General features: G+C 40.4%; 1 protein-coding gene across 3 annotated transcripts in view; it reads left to right on the top strand.

The window, feature by feature from the left end:
* Positions 1-19,691, top strand: part of LOC141106376 (membrane-spanning 4-domains subfamily A member 4A-like) — a 45,945-nt gene that overhangs the window by 18,028 nt on the left and 8,226 nt on the right. For 2 of the 3 annotated variants that reach the window (XR_012235713.1, XM_073597106.1), the window contains exons 5-6: positions 5,416-5,580; positions 10,205-10,330. Coding sequence is in view for 2 of the 3 variants with exons in the window: in XM_073597106.1 (XP_073453207.1) it covers positions 5,416-5,580; positions 10,205-10,330 (291 nt within the window). In the remaining variant the exon portion in view is untranslated. The remainder of the gene's footprint in view (positions 1-5,415; positions 5,581-10,204; positions 10,331-19,691) is intronic. The other variant, XM_073597107.1, reaches the window with a different exon arrangement.

Here is a 19,691-nt window from a genome sequence, read left to right on the forward strand (position 1 = left end):
GACTGACTACATATCTGTTTTCCCTGTGAAAGGTTTGGATGATAGAGAAGACTGTAGAGCGAGGCACATTAGGCTGCACTCGGCGACCTTCCTCCGCCATTGTGAGGCCATGGTTGATGTCATGATCTATAATTGTGTCCTGAATTTCATCAGGGACAGCATAGTGTCTTCGTGCTCTTCGTCCTCTTCCCCCTATTCCACCACCACTCACCCTTACTCCTCTTCCTCCTCTTCTTTCTCTTCCTCGAGCAGGCAGTTTCCCTTGTTCATTTACTTGGCAAGGTGCCTCCATTTCAGAAACTGTACTGGTCTTGCATGGTCAAGCTCTATATATACATGTTTGGCAGCATTTACAATCATGGACAGCACCTGTCAGGTAACTAAACATACTGTTTGATTGGTCATCTGAGACCAACTCCAACTCCTCCTTCGTTAGTCAAGTTCTAGTTGCACCTGACTGTCAATTGCTATAATCATTTTATCAAATGTTCCAAGAGATTCATATATGGTATTCATGGTATTATGTTCCTGAATAATTTTGACAATTGAACAGACTATTGTGCATGTGATGACTTTGCAAATTGTGCTAAATGTAGGCTACTTGTACTTAATCATTTGAAAGATGTACTGAGACATTGAGACATGTACTGAGACATTGAGACATGTACTGAGACATTGAGACATGTACTGAGACATTTGCAATTTTGATGAAATTAATGAGAAATTCAATTCAGTTGTTAACAATTGCCAAGTGGTTTGGAGATTTGTCCATGTTGTTTTGAGAATGTCATTTCTGTTTCAATAAATGAGCCAAAACAATGAAGAAAAACTGTAAAAACTGGAATATGTAAACTTTTGATCAGAGTCATTTGGGTAGTTTCTGTTGCCATTATGATTTCAAAAAAGTAAACACAGTTGATTGAGGATAAACGGCTACAGCCAAATACTAACCATGACTGAAAGAAAAGTTTGTGTGTTATAATTCATATTCTCTGAAAAATGGCCAAGAAATCATACATTCTGCCAGGGTATGTAAACTTTTGAGCACAACTGTATTTTATTTCCTTGTTTTAAGTCAGCAGGGAGAGTGAGGCACCCTTGATAAGGCATCGGGTGAATAGTATGCTTCCTGACCAGTAAATGCAATATTGGCGTGACCACAGTGTTTATTGTATAGCTCTTGTACTGAGAACCAAGTATAATTTACAGTACATGAATGATTGGATGGCTGCACACTCACTGCTTTGCAGAAAACGGCTTTATTGTAGAACAAAGTCCATAAAAGCTACCAACACGGATCAGGCAGGGGAGGAAAAATGGGTAGACATGTTTCACGAGAAGGTTTGTGCTTTCTTAATACCATTAAATAATGCAGTCTACACACACTATATATACACAGTATATATATATATATATATATATATATATATATATATATATATATATATATATATATACACCGGTATATACAGTATATAGCATCATTAAATACCAACATATAGTCAATAATATCCCAGTACAAAAATGGAGCTGATAGTTTAATAGTTAACTCAAAGAAGAATCAAAAATATACCAAAAACTAAAATAAATAAGAAATATAAAAAATAAAAAATAAAATAAACAAACATTTATGCAAAATTGTGGGGAATTTATGCACAGAAGTATATGCATGTGCATAAATGAAGTGACTGAGAGCAAACATCCTCAAAAAATCCCAAAACTTCCACACATATGTAGATAGTTACTGAAATTTACTCAGTTTGCCAATCAGTTAAAAAGGGAACCAAAATATTACCGCCCAGAACATAAGCTTAGTGTTGCAATTGAAAAACACCGAAAATGTTTTTCAATTGCACCACTTATGCCGCGTACACACGGTCGGACTTTTCGTCTACAAAAGTCCGACAGCCTGTCCGACAGACGTTCGACGGACTTTTGGCGGACTTGCGGCAGACTTTCTAAGGAACGGACTTGCCTACATACGATCACAAAAAAGTCAGACGGATTCGTACGTGATGACGTACACCGGACTAAAATAAGGAAGTTGATAGCCAATAGCCAATAGCTGCCCTAGCGTGGGTTTTTGTCCGTCGGACTAGCATACAGACGAGAGGATTTCTGGGTCCGGCATAGTTACGACGTAAAGATTTGAAGCATGTTTCAAATCTAAAGTCCGTCAGATTTGCGGCTGGAAAAGTCCGCTGAAAGTCCGGGGAAGCCCACACATGATCGGATTGTCAGCCGTATTTTGTCCGTCGGCGTCCATCGGACTTTTGTAGACGAAAAGTCCGATCGTGTGTACGCGGCATTAGGGGTTTATTTACTAAAGGAAAATCCACTTTGCACTACAAGTGCCCTTGGAAGTGCAGTCGCTGTGGATCTGAAGGGAAGATCTGAAATGAGGGGAAGCACTGCTGATTTTATCATCCAATCACGTGCAAGCTAAAATGCTGTTTTTTATTTTCCTTGCATGTCCCCCCCAGATCTACAGCGACTGCACTTCCAAGTGAACTCTTAGTGCACTTTTAAGTGAACTTGCAGTGCACTTGTAGTGCAATTTGCCTTTAGTAAATAACCCCCTAAGTTTATCATTTATTTAATCACATGCAAGGATTGCTGTATCCAATATGTTGGACGCACTGCAACAAGATTAAGAGATAGGTTGCATGATCATGTCTTATCATTTTCATTTCTTATTTTTTTCTGTTTTTGGTATTTTTTTGATGATTCTTTGAGTTAACTACTATACCATGAGCTCCATTTTTGTGCGGGGATATTATTGAATATATGTTGGATATTCGGGAAGGATTTTTATGTCCTTACTGCACATGGGTGGAGCTCGAGTTGATGTTTGCAGTTGATTAATTATACACACATGTTTTGTATTTAATGCTATGATGAAGCTATATATACTGTATTTATAGATTTTGTAGACTACATTCCTATGTGGTATTGAGAAAGCACGAATCCTCATGTGAAACACGTCTACCCGTTTTTTGCCTGACCGGTGTTGGTTGTTTTTATGGACTTTGTTCGACAATAAAGCAGTTTTCTGCAAAGTAGTGAGTGTGCAGCCATCCAATCATTCATGTACCTATGAGTCTGCAGCAGTGGCAGGGTGTGTACCTCATTTGTTGTGCAGTCTGGGCATAATGGCTGGAATACATTAGCTGTGAGCTGCGGCTTCTTTCTGTGTGGACCCAAAGTATAATTTACCTTCTAGCTTCCATATCTCAGTAATATATACAGATGGGACACTACTAAGTGGAAGCCATCACAGACACAAGCATATATTACGTACATAGATTGGGTCTTTGGTTGGGTTGAAGATTCCCTAATGCTGACCTCAAAGCAGTCACCATGCTGAATATAAAAAGGAAGGGAAGGTTTTTCCATAATATCCATTTTAGAAGACCATATACCATAGTACCCCATTAAATTCCACCAGCCTAATACTTTAGGAACAAGATCTATCAGGAAAACCAAACTTGACCAAGTGCCATTTTTGTTCCCTGAGGTTTTTTAGTTGAGGGGGTCAGTTGAGTTCTGAAGGTATCAATAATTATCCTACTCTTTGCCCAAAATGAACTTCGAATCTCTGGATGATGATCATCTAATGTCTATAATTTTACAATAACATAAATATGCATAAAAGCTGTCTACTAAAGCCCAGTGAGGGAGTAAAAAAGATTAAATGGATGAATGGAAACCCAAAACTAAACAATTATTATGTTAAGCATAATTTCTCACTCTATAATTTTTGTAAGCAAAAATATTTTTTGTGAATCTGATGCAAAGTTCCTTACCTGAAAATTCTGCCAATAACAGCACTTCCTGTTTCAGACTGATAACGCCAAAGCTGGCCATACACTATAGGAAAAATCGACTGAAATATGGTCATTTAGACAGTTAGTTTGTTAATGGGCACAAAATCGATAATCGTTGGGACGTTTTTGAGCCGAAAAAATGAAGGACAAGTTTGGAAATTTTCTGCCGAACGAACAATAAATTGAAAGGTTAATGTTTTTTCCGTCCGAACTGTCTGCACTAGGTATATGTAAAAACACAAACAAAAAATGTATTCATTTATGTCCACTGAACGTTTTATCAGTCATTACATGATGGCACTATCGTTTGTGCTCGCGGCCGAATGTTAGTTTTTCGAAAATGGGTTCGGCCGATTTTTCGTATAGTGTATGGTCAGCATTAGCCACTGCTTTGCAATTACCAGTAGCATTGTCAGCCTGCCATCTGCACTCATTTGGCCTTTGGGCTGCCGGTCAGATCTGCAGAAGGCATGCACAGTCCTGATAGGATGTTCAAGGACTAACTGAAGGAGAATGTGCAGTACAATGACAATGCTGCTTCCAAAAACAATGCTCTACCTCCTATCTGCAAAACCTCACTTCCTTTTACCTAATCATCTATCCAGGGAAGACCCCATACCATGACAACATTTGGGCAGTCATTGAAATTTATTTATAAACAGAGACAAGGAGGCTGAATAACTAAAGGATTTGAAAATATTCACACAATAAACTGTGCGTGAAATATTCACTTCAATTATCCAATCACAGGCAGATTAAATAAGTAAACAAGGATTTTCTTGTCACATGATTGGAAAAATCAAAGTGAAACTTTTCACTTTGTTTCAACATTCTCAAATCCTTTAGTAAATCAGCCGCAAAAAGTGCAATACTCAAGAGCCAGGTACCGAAAAATTACTCCCAAGGGCTTTTAGGCAGCAAGAGCAATGAATGTACAAATGATTATAATATCAAGATTTGTATTGGTATAAACATTAAAGTTCAAATCCACATACAATTTTAAAATATGAGCTCTGGTATGCCCCAACTTACAAAAAACTGATGTCCTATAAACAGATGGCAGGTGACATGTTTAACAGGAGTTTCCAATAATTATTACATCTGTCTTAGAAAAATCCCCAACGCGTTTCGAATATAGTGGTCAAACTCTTCCTCAGGGGGGGTGAGGACATCGAGATTGAAAACATGATGTTAGAATGTTTCCATAATTTGCATAAGAGTCCTAGCTCCATATCATTCATCAATTACTCAGTGTCATACCTTGAAAAAATGGGGGAATTGTTCCAGAGCAAAATCTAAATGAACAAATTTCAAGCTGTCTCTTGGCCGTCCGTGACAAGCTAGAGCCAGGTTCCATACTGTCTAATGAACCTGATATTGCTGCTTCTAGAGTGCAGATCAGCAAAATGCAACACATACAAGCTAGTAAAAATGATTTTGTGGTTCTTCCAAGATTGCGTATTACCTGTTTACACCTGGTATTATGACGTTATAAGTAGAAGTTGACATTGTATTTTGTTTCAGGCAGAATACACACTAAGAATAAGATGAGCTTTTAAGCAGTGTCTTTATGTTTTTTTTTTTACAGATACAAGGCTCCCTGGGCTTGAGCATTATAATATCCATTATCTCTGTTATTGGACTGATACTGAACATTGTTGATTACTTTATTAATTATTATTGCTACAATTATTCTTCTTCTTCTTATTATAATTATTATTATTATTATGACTATGAGTGTAATGGTTTAATTGTAAGTATCTCATCACTCCATCTCTTTCCATTTTACCAACCATAAAAACGTTTTGGCATTAATATTGGAAGGGCAAGTTTGGGATTTTTATAAGGGGCTAGCCCAGGCACCTAGCCCCTTAAACTACTATAAGCTGAGCCATCCCCCTACAGGTACTTTCCTCCCGCCTACCTCTATAGTCAGAAATCCACTGTATGTAAGTGGCTGAATTACAGTCCTCTGAGCCTTAGACAATCATTTTATGTCCAGTCTGTGATACATACACACCCCAAAGAAGATAATCCAATCAAAAATCTCCTTCATATATGCCTCTTAGTCTTGGTTTATTATCCCCAGTGTAGTGCCCACCCCCAGGAGTGCTGCGGAGAATACGCCCAGGTCTCCCTTGCAAATGCAGAGGCAGCTTCCCACAGACACCATTCCAATCACACTGACATCAGTGGCTCAGTATAGCGGATGTTTTTTGTAGATCTTATTTGTAGAAATTTGAGCAATATCAGAATCAACAGGAAGACAAACTTATTAGCACAAATCGTCATAGCTGCAAGCACACTTGAAAGTTCAGACCAGGTCTGACTTGCAATGTCCCAGGACCTGACTGCCACCCAGCTTCCACATGACACTCTTCAGCAATGGAGATAAGAGATCCTTTTCCAGACTAGAGCTTCAGGATAGTGACTGCCAAAAAAATCCTTTAGCAATATTCCCCAGGCCATCAGCCAAGCACCTGCTGAGGCTCAGAGTGCAATTTCTTGTCTTACTAGTTATCTCCCAAGGGCAGCAGCCCCAGGGAAACTCAAACCCTCCCTGTAGAGGAAAGAACACTCTGGAAAGGCCTCCCGAATATTTATCACCTTCCTCAGCCACCATCTGGGTGCCCCTTCCCATGGATTGGCAGAAGTCTGATAGGAATTCATAACTGAGTGATTGACCCTCCCTGTTATATATTCTGGAAGCTCCCTCCAGAAACAGAAGCAATCAAACACCAAGCCTATCAAACGCTGAGCAGACCAAAAAAAAAACCTGATCCTTACTCCACTGACGACAGTGAAGCAAAAAACTAAATTAGGCCTAATATAGGCAGGGAGATATTCCAGGAAAAAAACAAAAACAAAAAAAAAGTGTGTGTGTGTGTATGTGTGTATATATATATATATATATATATATATATATATATATATATATATATATATATATGTATATATATATAATTATATATATATACACACAGTATCTCACAAAAGTGAGTACACCACCTCACATTTTTGTAAATATTTTATTATATCTTTTCATGTGACAACACTGAAGAAATGACACTTTGCTACAATGTAAAGTAGTGAGTGTACAGCTTGTATAACAATGTAAATTTGCTGTCCCCTTAAAATACCTCTACACACAGCCATTAATGTCTAAACTGCTGGCAACAACAGTGAGTTAACCCCTAAGTGAAAATGTTGGGCCCAATTAGCCATCCCCCCCCCCAGTGTTATGTGACTCATTAGTGTTACAAGGTCTCAGGTGTGAATTAGGAGTAGGTGTATTAAATTTGGTTTTATCGCTCTCACTCTCTCATACTGGTCACCAGAAGTTCAACATGGCACCTCATGGCAAAGAACTCTCTGAGGATCTGAAAAAAAGAATTGTTGCTCTACATAAAGATGGCCTAGGCTATAGGAAGATTGCCAAGACCCAGAAACTGAGCTGCAGCATGGTGGCCAAGACCATACAGCGGTTTAAGAGGACAGGTTCCACTCAGAATAGGCCTCGCCATGGTCGACCAAAGTTGAGTGCAGGTGCTCAGCGTCATATCCAGAGGTTGTCTTTGGGAAATAGACTTATGAGTGCTGCCAGCATTGCTGCAGAGGTTGAAGGGGTGGGGGGGGTCAGCCTGTCAGTTCTCAGACCATACGCTGCACGCTGCATTAAATTGGTCTGCATGGCTGTCATTCCAGAAGGAAGCCTCTTCTAAAGATGATGCACAAAAAAGCCTGCAAACAGTTTGCTGAAGACAAACAGACTAAGGACATGGATTACCATGTCCTGTGGTCTGATGAGACCAAGATAAACTTATTTGGTTCAGATGGTCAAGAGTGTGTGGTGACAACCAGGTGAGGAGTACAAAGACGAGTGTGTCTTGCCTACAGTCGAGCATGGTGGTGGGAGTGTCATGGTCTGAGGCTGCATGAGTGATACCGGCACTGGGCAGCTACAGTTTATTGAGGGAACCATGAATGCCAACTTGTACTGTGACTTACTGAAGCAGAGCATGATCCCCTCCCTTCGGAGACTGGGTCACAGGGCAGTATTCCAACATAACGACCCCAAACACACCTCCAAGATGAAAACTGTCTTGCCAAAGAAGCTGAGGGTAAAGGTGATGGACTGGCCAAGCATGTCTCCAGACCTAAACCCTACTGACCATCTGTGGGATATCCTTAAACGGAAGGTGGAGGAGTGCAAGTCTCTAACATCCACCAGCTCCGATGTCGTCATGGAGGAGTGGAAGAGGACTCCAGCGGCACCCACCTGTGAAACTCCGGGGGGAACTCCATGCCCAAGAGGATTAAGGCAATACTGGAAAATAATGGTGGCCACACAAAATATTGAACACTTTGGGCCCAATTTGGACATTTTCACTTAGGGGTGTACTCACTTTTGTTGCCAGCGGATTAGACCTTAATGGCTATGTGTTGAGTTATTTTGAGGGGACAGCAAATTTACACTGTTATATCAGCTGTACACTCACTACTCTACATTGTAGCAAAGTGTAATTTCTTCATTGTTGTCACATGAAAAGATATGATAAAATATTTACAAAAATGTGAGGGGTGTACTCACTTTTGTGAGATACCGTATATATAAATATATATATATATATATATATATATATATATATATTAAGACTAGGCACATCAAATTGGACTTATTCAACTGTATTTTCTGTTTACAGGTTAAACAATGCTTTTAAATATCATGTCATGTCAAAAAGTGATTTTAGTCATAGGAGGAGCCAGGTGGGTTCAGCCAGCTACTGGCTTCTTAAAACTGAAGTTTAGCTGGAAAAAAATCCCTATATTTTTAGTTACATGATCATATGCCTGTAATGAAGGATGTTCCACACTGTGAAGGCAGCTGGATTCTGGAGCAGGGATGCCCCATCCTCTTCCTGGCTCTACACTTCCAGTGCTGCAGTGCTTAACAGTTTGGGATCTATAAGCAGAACAGCAATACAGGTGGTTTGATGGGGACACACTCCCTACGTCATTGTCGTTCCTCCTCCTTCATTGAGAAATGTTCCTTTATTAATCACACTGTTTGTAACATGATCTGTGAATGGTGGGGAGAATCCTGTGACTGATCAAACTCCGGGGCTTCTCCCCCACAACCCTGGGCAGTGGTTGTTAAGGGTCTGTGGATGGGGTGGCTTTTCAGAATCATCTTAATAATAAAGTGGGCTACAGATACCAGCTCTCCCTTTCGTGAATGAGTATTGGGTACAAAATACCCCTACTTATTCACAATTAAAGTAGATGCCACCCAGAAATAAATTGAGAAGCCTGCTGCCAGTCAACTCACAGGTAAAAAAAAATGATAACTCGGCGCATATAACTGATTCTGACAGTAAAACAAGCTGAATGACCTCTCCTCAAGCGGTTATCAGCTATGTAAGAGAAGGGGGAGGGGATAACTCTGATATCTTTGCCCAGATGTGGCCAGTGGCATCACTGCTATCCCTGCCTCTTTGCTTACATGGCACTTTTTGTAGCTGCTGACTTTTAATAAACACACACCTGTCCCACGGTCCAGCGATGCGGCAGCCCAAAGTCTCGCTTCTTTCCTTCTCCTCTCCACAGCACCAACATTGCAAGTGTGGGCACCAGGCTGTGAGTCGCGCTGCGCATCCTGAGTGGCCAGGCAATCTTCTGGGACTTATTGCCGTGGAAGTGGGAGCTGGGTACCTGTCAAAACTAGGTACCCCCCCCCCCAAAAAAAAATGGCATGCCAAATGTGGCATTGTGGCATGTCAGGAGTCCTTAAAGCAGAAATTCAACTTTTGGGTGGAACTCCACTTTGAGAACCAGTGACAGATAAAAAAAACTGCTTAAAAAGTGGGGCTCTGGATGTACGGTTGAACAAATGGCTCTATATTTACTTCTACTGGCCAATATAGAAGCATTACAAATACCGCTTCTACATATGAAGCTTGGTTCCTGTTGATTATAGGGCCGAATGGGCAAAGGTCAGATCATCCTTATTGTTAACCATGGTAGCACCAGAAGTTCAGAGACAGGAAGAGGACAGCCATCCCTGCAGTGAAGATTTCTCACGGATCCAGCTTCCTTACAGGCTAGTTATGTTACCAAAGCTGTAGGATTTTTTTTTTTTTCTCTAAACTTCAGCTGGAAATTTCTTATGTACTCCAAAGAGATGTCTGTGTCATGATTCCCGACTGTTTTTCTGATCATTGGGAGTTTTGAGTGTTCCAGCTATTCCTCCCAATAACTCTATAAAATAAGTTCTCAAGCGAAAGAAGAGACTGTCAGTCAGGCTGTGTAACTCTGCAGGATAAAACTCTGAAATATAAATTTTGGGTGTACTCACCCTCTAATGTGTTTATTTGCAGGTTGGAGGCCATGCTCTCCGTGGAATTTTCATTCTTACATATCTGCTGCAGTTTTCCGTTTCCGTTAGTCTTTCTGTGTTTGCCTGTCGGGCCCAAGTGCACTTGAATTCAACACACCCTGCTCAGGTAAGTGCCAGAGAAGTCATATCTTTTTAGATCGGCAGATCTTTAACAAAGTCATAGGGGCGTGGTGCAAAAGCAGTAGCGTACTGAGCATGCATTCGTGTGTTGGAGTGCCATTCCTTTTAAATGGAATCTCAACTTACATCCATAACACAGATACATTATAGTTCACTGCAGCACATAAAATGCCTTGCAATGTGCTGCAAAAATATGCAAGCAGACCTTTTTGTACTTTGAGGTGTGTTACAGCACAATCAAAAGGAACACTATGAAAACACATCAGATCGCAATGAGGAAAAATATCATGCTGGATATCTATACTGATATGGACTAGGTAATGTGTTAGGAGCAAAAGGATGCAATATCGTTTGTTGGAAATCAAAATTATCAACCTACAGAATTCAAAGGCCCCCCGAAAATCTGTGCTGATCCTGTTACTCAATATCTCACTCGAACAAATCCTATGAGTGAAATATTGGGAGACACAAGAATAGGAGTGCACAGCGGAGTGTGTTTAACAGACCTTTGATTTTGCTCCACCTCCTCATGATCCCTCCTATCCCTGCCGCCCCTGATGTGTACACACACACAGCATTGTGTAAGGGATTGCTGTGTGTATGTGCGGGTCAGATGCCAAATTGGAGTACACACACACTACAGCAGATGCATAGCGGTAGATTCTGGCTGGATAATTGGGTGTCTAAATCCCGCCCCCGCTCCTGACAATTGTAGATGGCCCTCCCTCTGCTGCTCTGATTGAGGGCTAAGGCTACATTCACACCAGTGATTAGGGCCGGTGCACATTGTACCTGCAGTTCCTCCCATGGCTTTCAGCAGGTAGGTGCAGCTGCCAACCCTGTTTACTTTGACAGGTTGGTGGCGGGCCGCACCTATTCGTGGGTCTCTGCACAGTCAGTTTTACCTGCGGTGATCGCTGCTGCATGCACTTTGTCTGCTTCCAGAAGTGATCACCACATGTAATTGCTAGCTGTGCAGAGAGCAGCAAATAGGTGCAACCTGTCATTATAGTGAACAGGGCTGGCGGCTGCACCTACCTGCTGAGAGCTGCAGGAGGAATGTAGCCTAATTTACACTATATACAGTGACAGATGATTTTTATCACATACCTGATCGGAGGCCGAAGTGCTGAGAGGGCTTCCCTTGAGACTGAGTGCAGGGTACCCCTGAAGGTGGTAACATGGAGTGCTATGCCCAAAGAAGCAGGGGTTGCCAGCTGTGACAGGCTGAAGTGAAGTGATGTCTGCTGGATTGTGGCTGGACAGGCAGGATGCACTGCTGGGTAGGAGTCCCTCAGATGAGACTGGGCAGAAGGGAGAGCCGGAAGCAGGGTCGGGAGCCAGGCCAGTAGTCATGCACAGAATATCAGCCAGAGGTAAGGTAGCAAGCAGAGTCAGAAGGAAGCCGGGGTCATACACTGGTAAACAGGCAGCAGCAGAGTCCAAAGAGTAAGCCAGGGTCACCCACAGATCAGCAGGCAGAAGTGGGTGAGTGGAACAAGCCGAGGGTCAAAGCCAGGAATGGAGACAAGACAGGTCAAAGGCAAGCCAGGTCGGTAACAGGAAATCCAATAACGAACAGGAACTCAGGAACACACGGGGGGATCGTAACCACTTCAACACAGGGCACTTACACACCCTTCCTGCCCAGACCAATTTTCAGCTTTCAGCACTCTTACACTTTGGGTACAGTGTTGCATGACTGAGTAATTGGCATTCAAAAAAATTTTTATCATTTTTTTCATACAAATAGAGCTCTCTTTTGGTGGTATGTAATCACCATTGGGTTTTTTATTTTTTGCGACATAAGTGAAAAAAGAGCGAAAATTTTGAAATAAACACTTTTTTTTTTAGATACAATTTTGCAAATAAGTAATTTTTGTTCATAAATGTGGGCCAAAATTTATACGGCTACATCTCTTTGGTAAAAATAACCTAAATTAGTGGATATTATTTAGTCTCTGTGAAAGTTATAGAGTCTACAAGCTATGGTGCAAATCATTGAAAATTGATCACACCTGATGCCAGGGGCATTGCTAGGTGTCAAAAAGACCAGGGGCTTCAGCCCGAAGGCCGATGGTGGCACCATGGGGGGATCCGGGGTTGTCGTGTCGCGGGTGTTTTTGGCTGTGTGGTGGGGGGTAAGCTAACTTGCTGGTTGCTGCCTGGCTTACCAGTGCTGCCCATCAATGATGGGCACTAAACTCACCTAACTGACACACTGACCATTACACTGGCCTCACCTACCCGACATACATACACTGACCTCACCTTACCTACATACCTGACATACCTACACTACACTGACCTGGCTAACTGACATACACTGACCTCACCTACGACGAGTATTATATAAACCTATGTTTAAGTCAGTAGTAATCTTATGCAGGGAGCAAAATAGAATATATGCTTGGGCATTGCGCACACACATCCCCTTTGTTCAATGCACAAACCAAAACACATTGGCAGAAGAGTAAATTCAGACTTGTCTCAAGTAAAAAAAAAAAAAGCATACAAAATGTCTTAATAAGTTGTATTTTTATTATACTTAAAACAAAGTTATCAACATCCAATACAAACAGATGCAGGTTACACACATCAATTCACTACTTAAAAGTGCAAGGTACTCACTGATGTGAAATACACATCTGTTTAAATATAAAATTCAAAAACTACCCATAAAATGCAGCTTACACACATCAATTCGCTACTAGAAGGGATACTACAAGTAATCTACAACAAAACTAGCTCAATCAGTTTGTGTATAGACCATACACCTTTAGTTTCTCTGCCATTTAGGCGTTTAATCACTTTTGTTTCTGTCCATGGAATGGATGCAGGTGAGGCAGCCCTAGTTAAACCTCGTCCCCAGGATGTGACTGACAACTCACACAGCCATGAAAAAAGGGTTTAATTTTCCCATAAGAATTTGCTCACTGTAGAGGTTTTTAATCTCCTCTGAGTCCTCTGTAAATTGAACCTTAAGCACATGACATACAGGAGGTGGCTCCTACAGGCAAATTACAGTGCATGAATCACATGAGAAATTGTAAACACAAAACAGAGTGCAAAATCTGGTGGTGCAGCTATGCACGGTAGCCAACCAGCTTCCAACTTCAGCTTGTTCAGTTCAGCTTTCACAATACCACCTGGAAGCTGATTGGTTACTATGCACAGATGCACCACATTTTGCACTCTAGTTTTAGAAAATCAACCCCAATGTACAGTAAAGGAATTCTAAACATTGGATGTCTCTTAACAGCAAAATTTTAGGGAGGCAGTGTGAGTGACTGACACAAGGCATGACTAGGCTCAGTCAGGCCGAAAGACAAAAAATAAAAAATCTGTTATTTAAAGCGGGGGTCCACCTATCTATCGTTTTTTTTTTTTTGGAGTTCATTCACAAACTTTTCTTCTCATGATTATCTACTCACATGTTCTGTGTAATAAGTCCGCCTGTGTCCGATTTCGTTGTAAAGAATAACTTATAAAATTCACTGAAGGCGGTTTCCATCTTCATTGTGGGCATTTGAAGCCCACAAGCATGTATTTCCTGGATGCGGTGAATGCTGTGCTCCCAGCATTCACCGAGATGTTGTGATGACACTGTTGCACAATGCATACTGGGAAGCCTGAGACTAGCTCCCAGGGGACTGTGGGAGGTCTGGGAGAGGCTAGAAACATGCCTACTCCCATGGGAGGAAAACCAAGAAGTGCTAAGAAGATTAGAAAAAAAAAGGTAATTATGGCGATTTAAATTTTTTTACACAGCATGTCAGCATCTAGGCAAGGAAGAGAATGCATAGAGATAATGTTCAAAATTTGGGTGGAACCCCGCTTTAACTGCTAAATGGCAGAGAATTGAGCCGTGAGACAGCATGTAGGATTGCATCGGCATGATTCATACACCAAAACTGCTTCATTAAGCTAAAGTTATTTTGGTGCCTATAGTATATTTTTAAATATTGTAGAACTATCCCACTTTTAGGCCTGATTCACACCTATGCATTTTTAGTGCTTTTTGCATATTTGCACTACAGAGTGTGCTTCATTGGAAACAATGTTAAATGGACTGTAGTGCCAATCTGCAAAATGCAAAAAAAATTAAAAATGCATAGGTGTGAACCAGGCCCAAGGGTTATAGAGGTAGACTGGAAGGAGAAAATACCCTAAACATGGCATGGACATGGCCATGTTTAGGTTATTCTCTCATTCCAGTCAACCTCAATGAACCCATGCCGCATGGGTGTCTTAGGCAATATTTAAGACACGTGACGTGTTATACAACACTCATTTAACACATAACGGGTTTATTCAATAAATGCCAAACTATAGCAAAGAGCAAAATGCAGGTAAAAATAGCTAATATGGAGAAATTATCAAACTCACCTTGTAGCCATAGCTTGGCAATTTTAGCTTGATCTTTGCCTTTTTGGTTCTGGTTCACTAGAATTTTGAGTTTAGTGAAAAAAACAGCCAAAAAAGTACAAGGTACTGACTGATGTGAAATAAACATCAGTTTAAAATCTTGAAGTCCAAAACTATCCATAAAAGGCAGTTTACACACGTCCATTCACTACTAAAAGGGATACTATAGGTAAGAGGCAACAAAATTAGCTTAATCCATTTGTGTATAGACCACCCCACCCATACACCTTTAGTTTCTCTGCCATTTAGGCGTTGAAACACTTTTGTTTCTGTCCTTTGAATGGATGCAGGCAGCCCTAGTTACACCTCCCCTGGATGTGACTGACACAGCCATGAAAAAAAAGGGTTTAATTTTCCCATCACAATTTGCTCACTGTAGAGGTTTTTAATCTCCTCTGTAAATTTAACCTTAAGCACATACGATACGGGAGGTGTCTCCTAAAGGCAAATTACAGTGCAGGAGATAACTTTTAAACACCAAACAGTAGAGTGCAAAATCTGGTGCAGCTGTGCACGGTAGCCAATCAGCTTCTAACTTCAGCTTAGAAAGTTCAGCTTTCACAATACCACCTGGAAGCTGATTGGTTACTATGCACAGGTGCACCACATTTTGCACTCTGTAGTTTTAGAAAATCAACCCCAATGTACAGTAAAGGAAGTCTAAACATTAGATGTCTCTTGACAGCAACATTTTAAGGAGGCTGTGTTAGTCACACAAGGCAGGGTTATGACTAGGCTGAAAAACAAAAACATTAAAAAAATTCAGTGATTTAACAGCTAAAAGGCAGAGAATTGAGCAGGATTAATAATACACAAAAAATGGTTCATTAAGGTTAAGTTATTTTGGTGCCTATAGACTATTGTATAGATAGAACTATCCCAATTTTAGGGTCAGACTCATAGAGGTACATTGGAAGGAGAGAATACCCTAAACATGGCATGGGTTTCTTTGTCGATATTTAAGACACTTGTTATAACACTCATTTAACACATAACAGTGGTTTATTCAATAAACTCCAAACGATAGCAAAGATCAAAATGCTAAATGGAGGTAAAAATAACCAATATGGAGAAATTCTCCAAAATCGACTGTAGTACTAGTAGTATCCATAGCTTGATCTTTGCCATTTGTATTTTGGTTCACTACAATTTGGAGTTTCTTGAAAAACAAAACAAAAAAAAAAGTGCAAGTTGCTTCATGAGTTGAAAATACACCAGTTTAAAACTTTAAATAAAAGTGCAAACAATTTGTTGTAGTAAAACCACAAATATTACAACTCGTTAACCATATAGTAAACAATCTGTACTGTAAAGTGCCATCATTTTTAAACTGTAGTATAGTATTACAATATTCCATTTTCGGTAACTAATTTTTGATGTCTGAGTAAGTCAGAGAAGAGATTGTCTACACAAGTGATACGCCAGAGAATCTTTTGAAGATTTTCTATTATTGGATCTGCACTTAGAACATTTCCTGGGATTTTGTGAACTGAAAGATTTGACAGCACTTATGTGTGGTTGAACATTGCTTGCACAGATACAAAGTTGCTGCCTTCTTTTATCCCTTCCTTGCTTTGTCTGCTACTGTGGCATACATTCGATTAAATTCACTAACAATTGTACTTGTTCAGACATTGTCTTACTGTAGGAAATAATTTTGCAATAAAGGGGTACATATAGCATCTCACAAGAGTACACCCCTCACATTTTTGTAAATCTTTTATTCTATCTTTACATCTGACAACACTGAAGAAATGTCAGTTTTCTACAATTTGTGAGTGTACAGCTTGTATAACAGTGTAAATTTGTCCCCTCAAAATAACTCACACAGCCATTAAGGTCTAAACTGCTGGCAAGAGTATACCCCCCAAATTGGCGGGGTAAATTGGGCCAAATTAGCCATTTCCCCTCCCAGTTTCATGTGATTCGTTAGTCGCTAGTGTTACAACAAGGTCTCAGGTGTGAAACTTGGTGTTATCGCTCTGATACTGGAAGATCTAAATACATGCCACGGTGGCACCTCATGGGAAAGAACTGAGGATCTCTATATAAAGATGGCCTTGGCTCCAAGATTGCGAATAACCTGAAACTGAGCCGAAGCATGGTGGCCAAGAATATACAGCGGTTTAGCAGGACAGGTTAAACTCAGATCAGGCCTCGCCAATGGTCGACCAAAGAAGTTGAGTCAGAGAGTGTACGTTTTCAGCGCCATATCCAAGGGTTGTCTTTGGGAAATAGACTTATGAGTTTAAAGGTGATGAACTGGCCAAGCATATCTCCATACCTAAACCAGATTGAGCATCGTTGGGGCATCCTCAAACTGCAAGTGGAGGAGCGGAAGGTATCAAACATTCAACAGCTCCGCTCCGTGATGTCGTCATGGAGGAGTGGAAGAGACAGAGGATTCCAGTAGCAACCTTGAAGCTCCAGTGAACTCCCATGCACAAGAGGGTTAAAGCAGTGCGAGAAATTGGTGACCACACAAAATATTAAGACTTTGGACCAAATGTTGACATTTGCACTTAGGGGTAAACTCATTTTTGTTGCCAGCGGTTTAGACATTAATGGCTGTGTGTTGAGTTATTTGGAGGGGACAGCAAATTTACACTGTTATACAAGCCGTACACTCACTACTTTTACTTTCAATTGTAGCATAGTGTAATTTCTTCAGTGTTGTCACATGAAAAGCTATAATAAAATATTTACAAAAATGTGAGGTGTATGGGTACTTATTTTGTGAGATACTGTACATAGCATCCCAAACAGCCAACCACCATTAACTGTTATTCTTTAGCTACCCTACCCCTACTATAGGTATAGTTTAGAATATTGGTTTCAGCCAGGAGCAAATTCAATTTACTGAGGCAGCTGAAGTGCTTGTAATGGTTAATCTCTTGAGAGAACCAAGGTATGCCTTCGTGATCGTTTGTTACCAAAATGATCAATTACACATTCATCAGACACCGATTCCAAAACGCCCTTTTCAATGGAAAGAACTGCAAGATTATGAAGCCTTGCTTGCCCCATTGTACCTCTGAGCCATGTATGAAGACGTCTCAAAGCACTAAATGATCTTTCGCAAGAGCAGCTGCTCACAGGAATTGTTAGGACAATTTGCATGATTTTTTTAACCGTTGGAAACATTAAAGGATCCAAAAGTTTGCAAATATGCTGTACTGTTAGTACCACACCTTCCTGTTTTTTGCGTTCAAAGAAGTTTTTAGCAACAACTACTTCTTCATAGTGCAGATCAATTTTGTAATGTTGTGCAAGTGCCTTTATGTCTTCTGACAGAAAAGATGAAGAAAGTGGGTTGCATGCCTCAATGCCCTTGACCAAATTTTCTTTAATGCTTGAGAAACGATGGTCAAGTTGAGAGAGCATTCGGTCCAAGCAAGGGTAAAAGATTTTTGTTCTAAGATCATCTTCACTTGACAAATGATCACGTGGTGTTGGTCTGGCTTCGTACACAAAGTCTTCCATCATTCTTGTTTTTTTAATTTGCCTGGATGTTTGTGGATTCTCAGTGTCAGTGTCAAACAAAGAAACAGCTTTTTGAAGTATATCTCTTGATTTGGCATTGGTTCTTAGAGATCTTAATGAAGTACAAACATCTTTTTTATACTCTAATGCAGTAGACAAATCTAGGTTTTCCTTCTGAAGCAACTTATGGAAACCTTCTATAGTACCCAGTAACAATTCAAATGCAAAAAGGCAGTAACGCATTGATAACCTGCGCAATTTAATCAACAAGCCAGTGGCTATGGCAGATTTCTCCTCTTTAAGACACTGCACAACAGCTGTAAAGTTGCGTATTAGGGCAGTAATGGAGCGTATCTGGCAAGACCAACGTGTCTCTGAGAGCTGTACTAGTTCTGTTTCTTTTAGTCCAAGTTGCGCCTGAACATCAATGAACTTTTGGTGCTGTGTAAAAGAAACACTAAAAAAAGTATAAAGGTTTTCTAGTGTTTGATAAAAATCTGAAGCCTCTGGGATTGCTTTACAGGTATAGCAGAGTACAAGGTTTAGTTCATGGGCATAACAGTGAACATAAATAGCTTCAGAATGTTTTTTCTGAAACTTTGCTTGTACACCACCAATTACGCCACTCATAACTGCAGCTCCATCATACGTTTGAGCAACACAGAGGACATTGGCTAAACCATTAACTGTGAGGCAATCTTCCAAAGATTCTGTTATTGAATTTGCACTTAAATCTTTCAGTTCACAAAATCCTAGGAAATGTTCTTTTACAGCACTTGTGTCAGGTTCAACAAAGCGTACACAGATAGCAAGTTGCTCTTTTCTTTTATCCCTTGCTTCGTCTGCCATTATGGCATACAATCCAGATTTCTTTAACTGCCTAACAATTGTACTTGTTACTTCTTCTGAACAGCACTGTATGAGATCATTTTGTGATGAAGGTGAAGTGTATGTAGCATTGCCTGGAGGCTTGTACTTTTGAAGGAAAGGATCAAATTTACGTAAATAATTTAAGCACTCTTTAAAATTGCCTCTATTTAGGCTTCCTTCTCCTTCTAAATGACCTCGAAATGATATACCCTGCTTGGCAAGAAGCACTGTGGTTGCAACTATTCGTTCTAGATATTCTCGCCTTTCTCGAATTTGGAGTTCAGTAGCTTTTTCTACTTGTTCTACAACATTTCCACGCAGTTTAGCATCTTTGCAAGCTGCCCATGCCAACATGCTAGACTTGTGAAGAGCACTTCTTTCATGCTCCTTGAAGGAATCTAAAGCACGTTTCCAATTTTTAAAACCTTGTGTGGTTAATAATGTGTCCAGATTGTGCCTCTTGCCTTTTGGGGCAAAATTTCGACAAGCAAAACAAAATGCAGTATTTTTGGAACATGAATATTCTAGCCAATTATATTTTTCAAACCAGTGAAATTGGAATGATC

Source organism: Aquarana catesbeiana, linkage group LG08 (genome assembly GCF_042186555.1).
Source record: "Aquarana catesbeiana isolate 2022-GZ linkage group LG08, ASM4218655v1, whole genome shotgun sequence".
NCBI classification, from domain to species: Eukaryota; Metazoa; Chordata; class Amphibia; order Anura; family Ranidae; genus Aquarana; species Aquarana catesbeiana.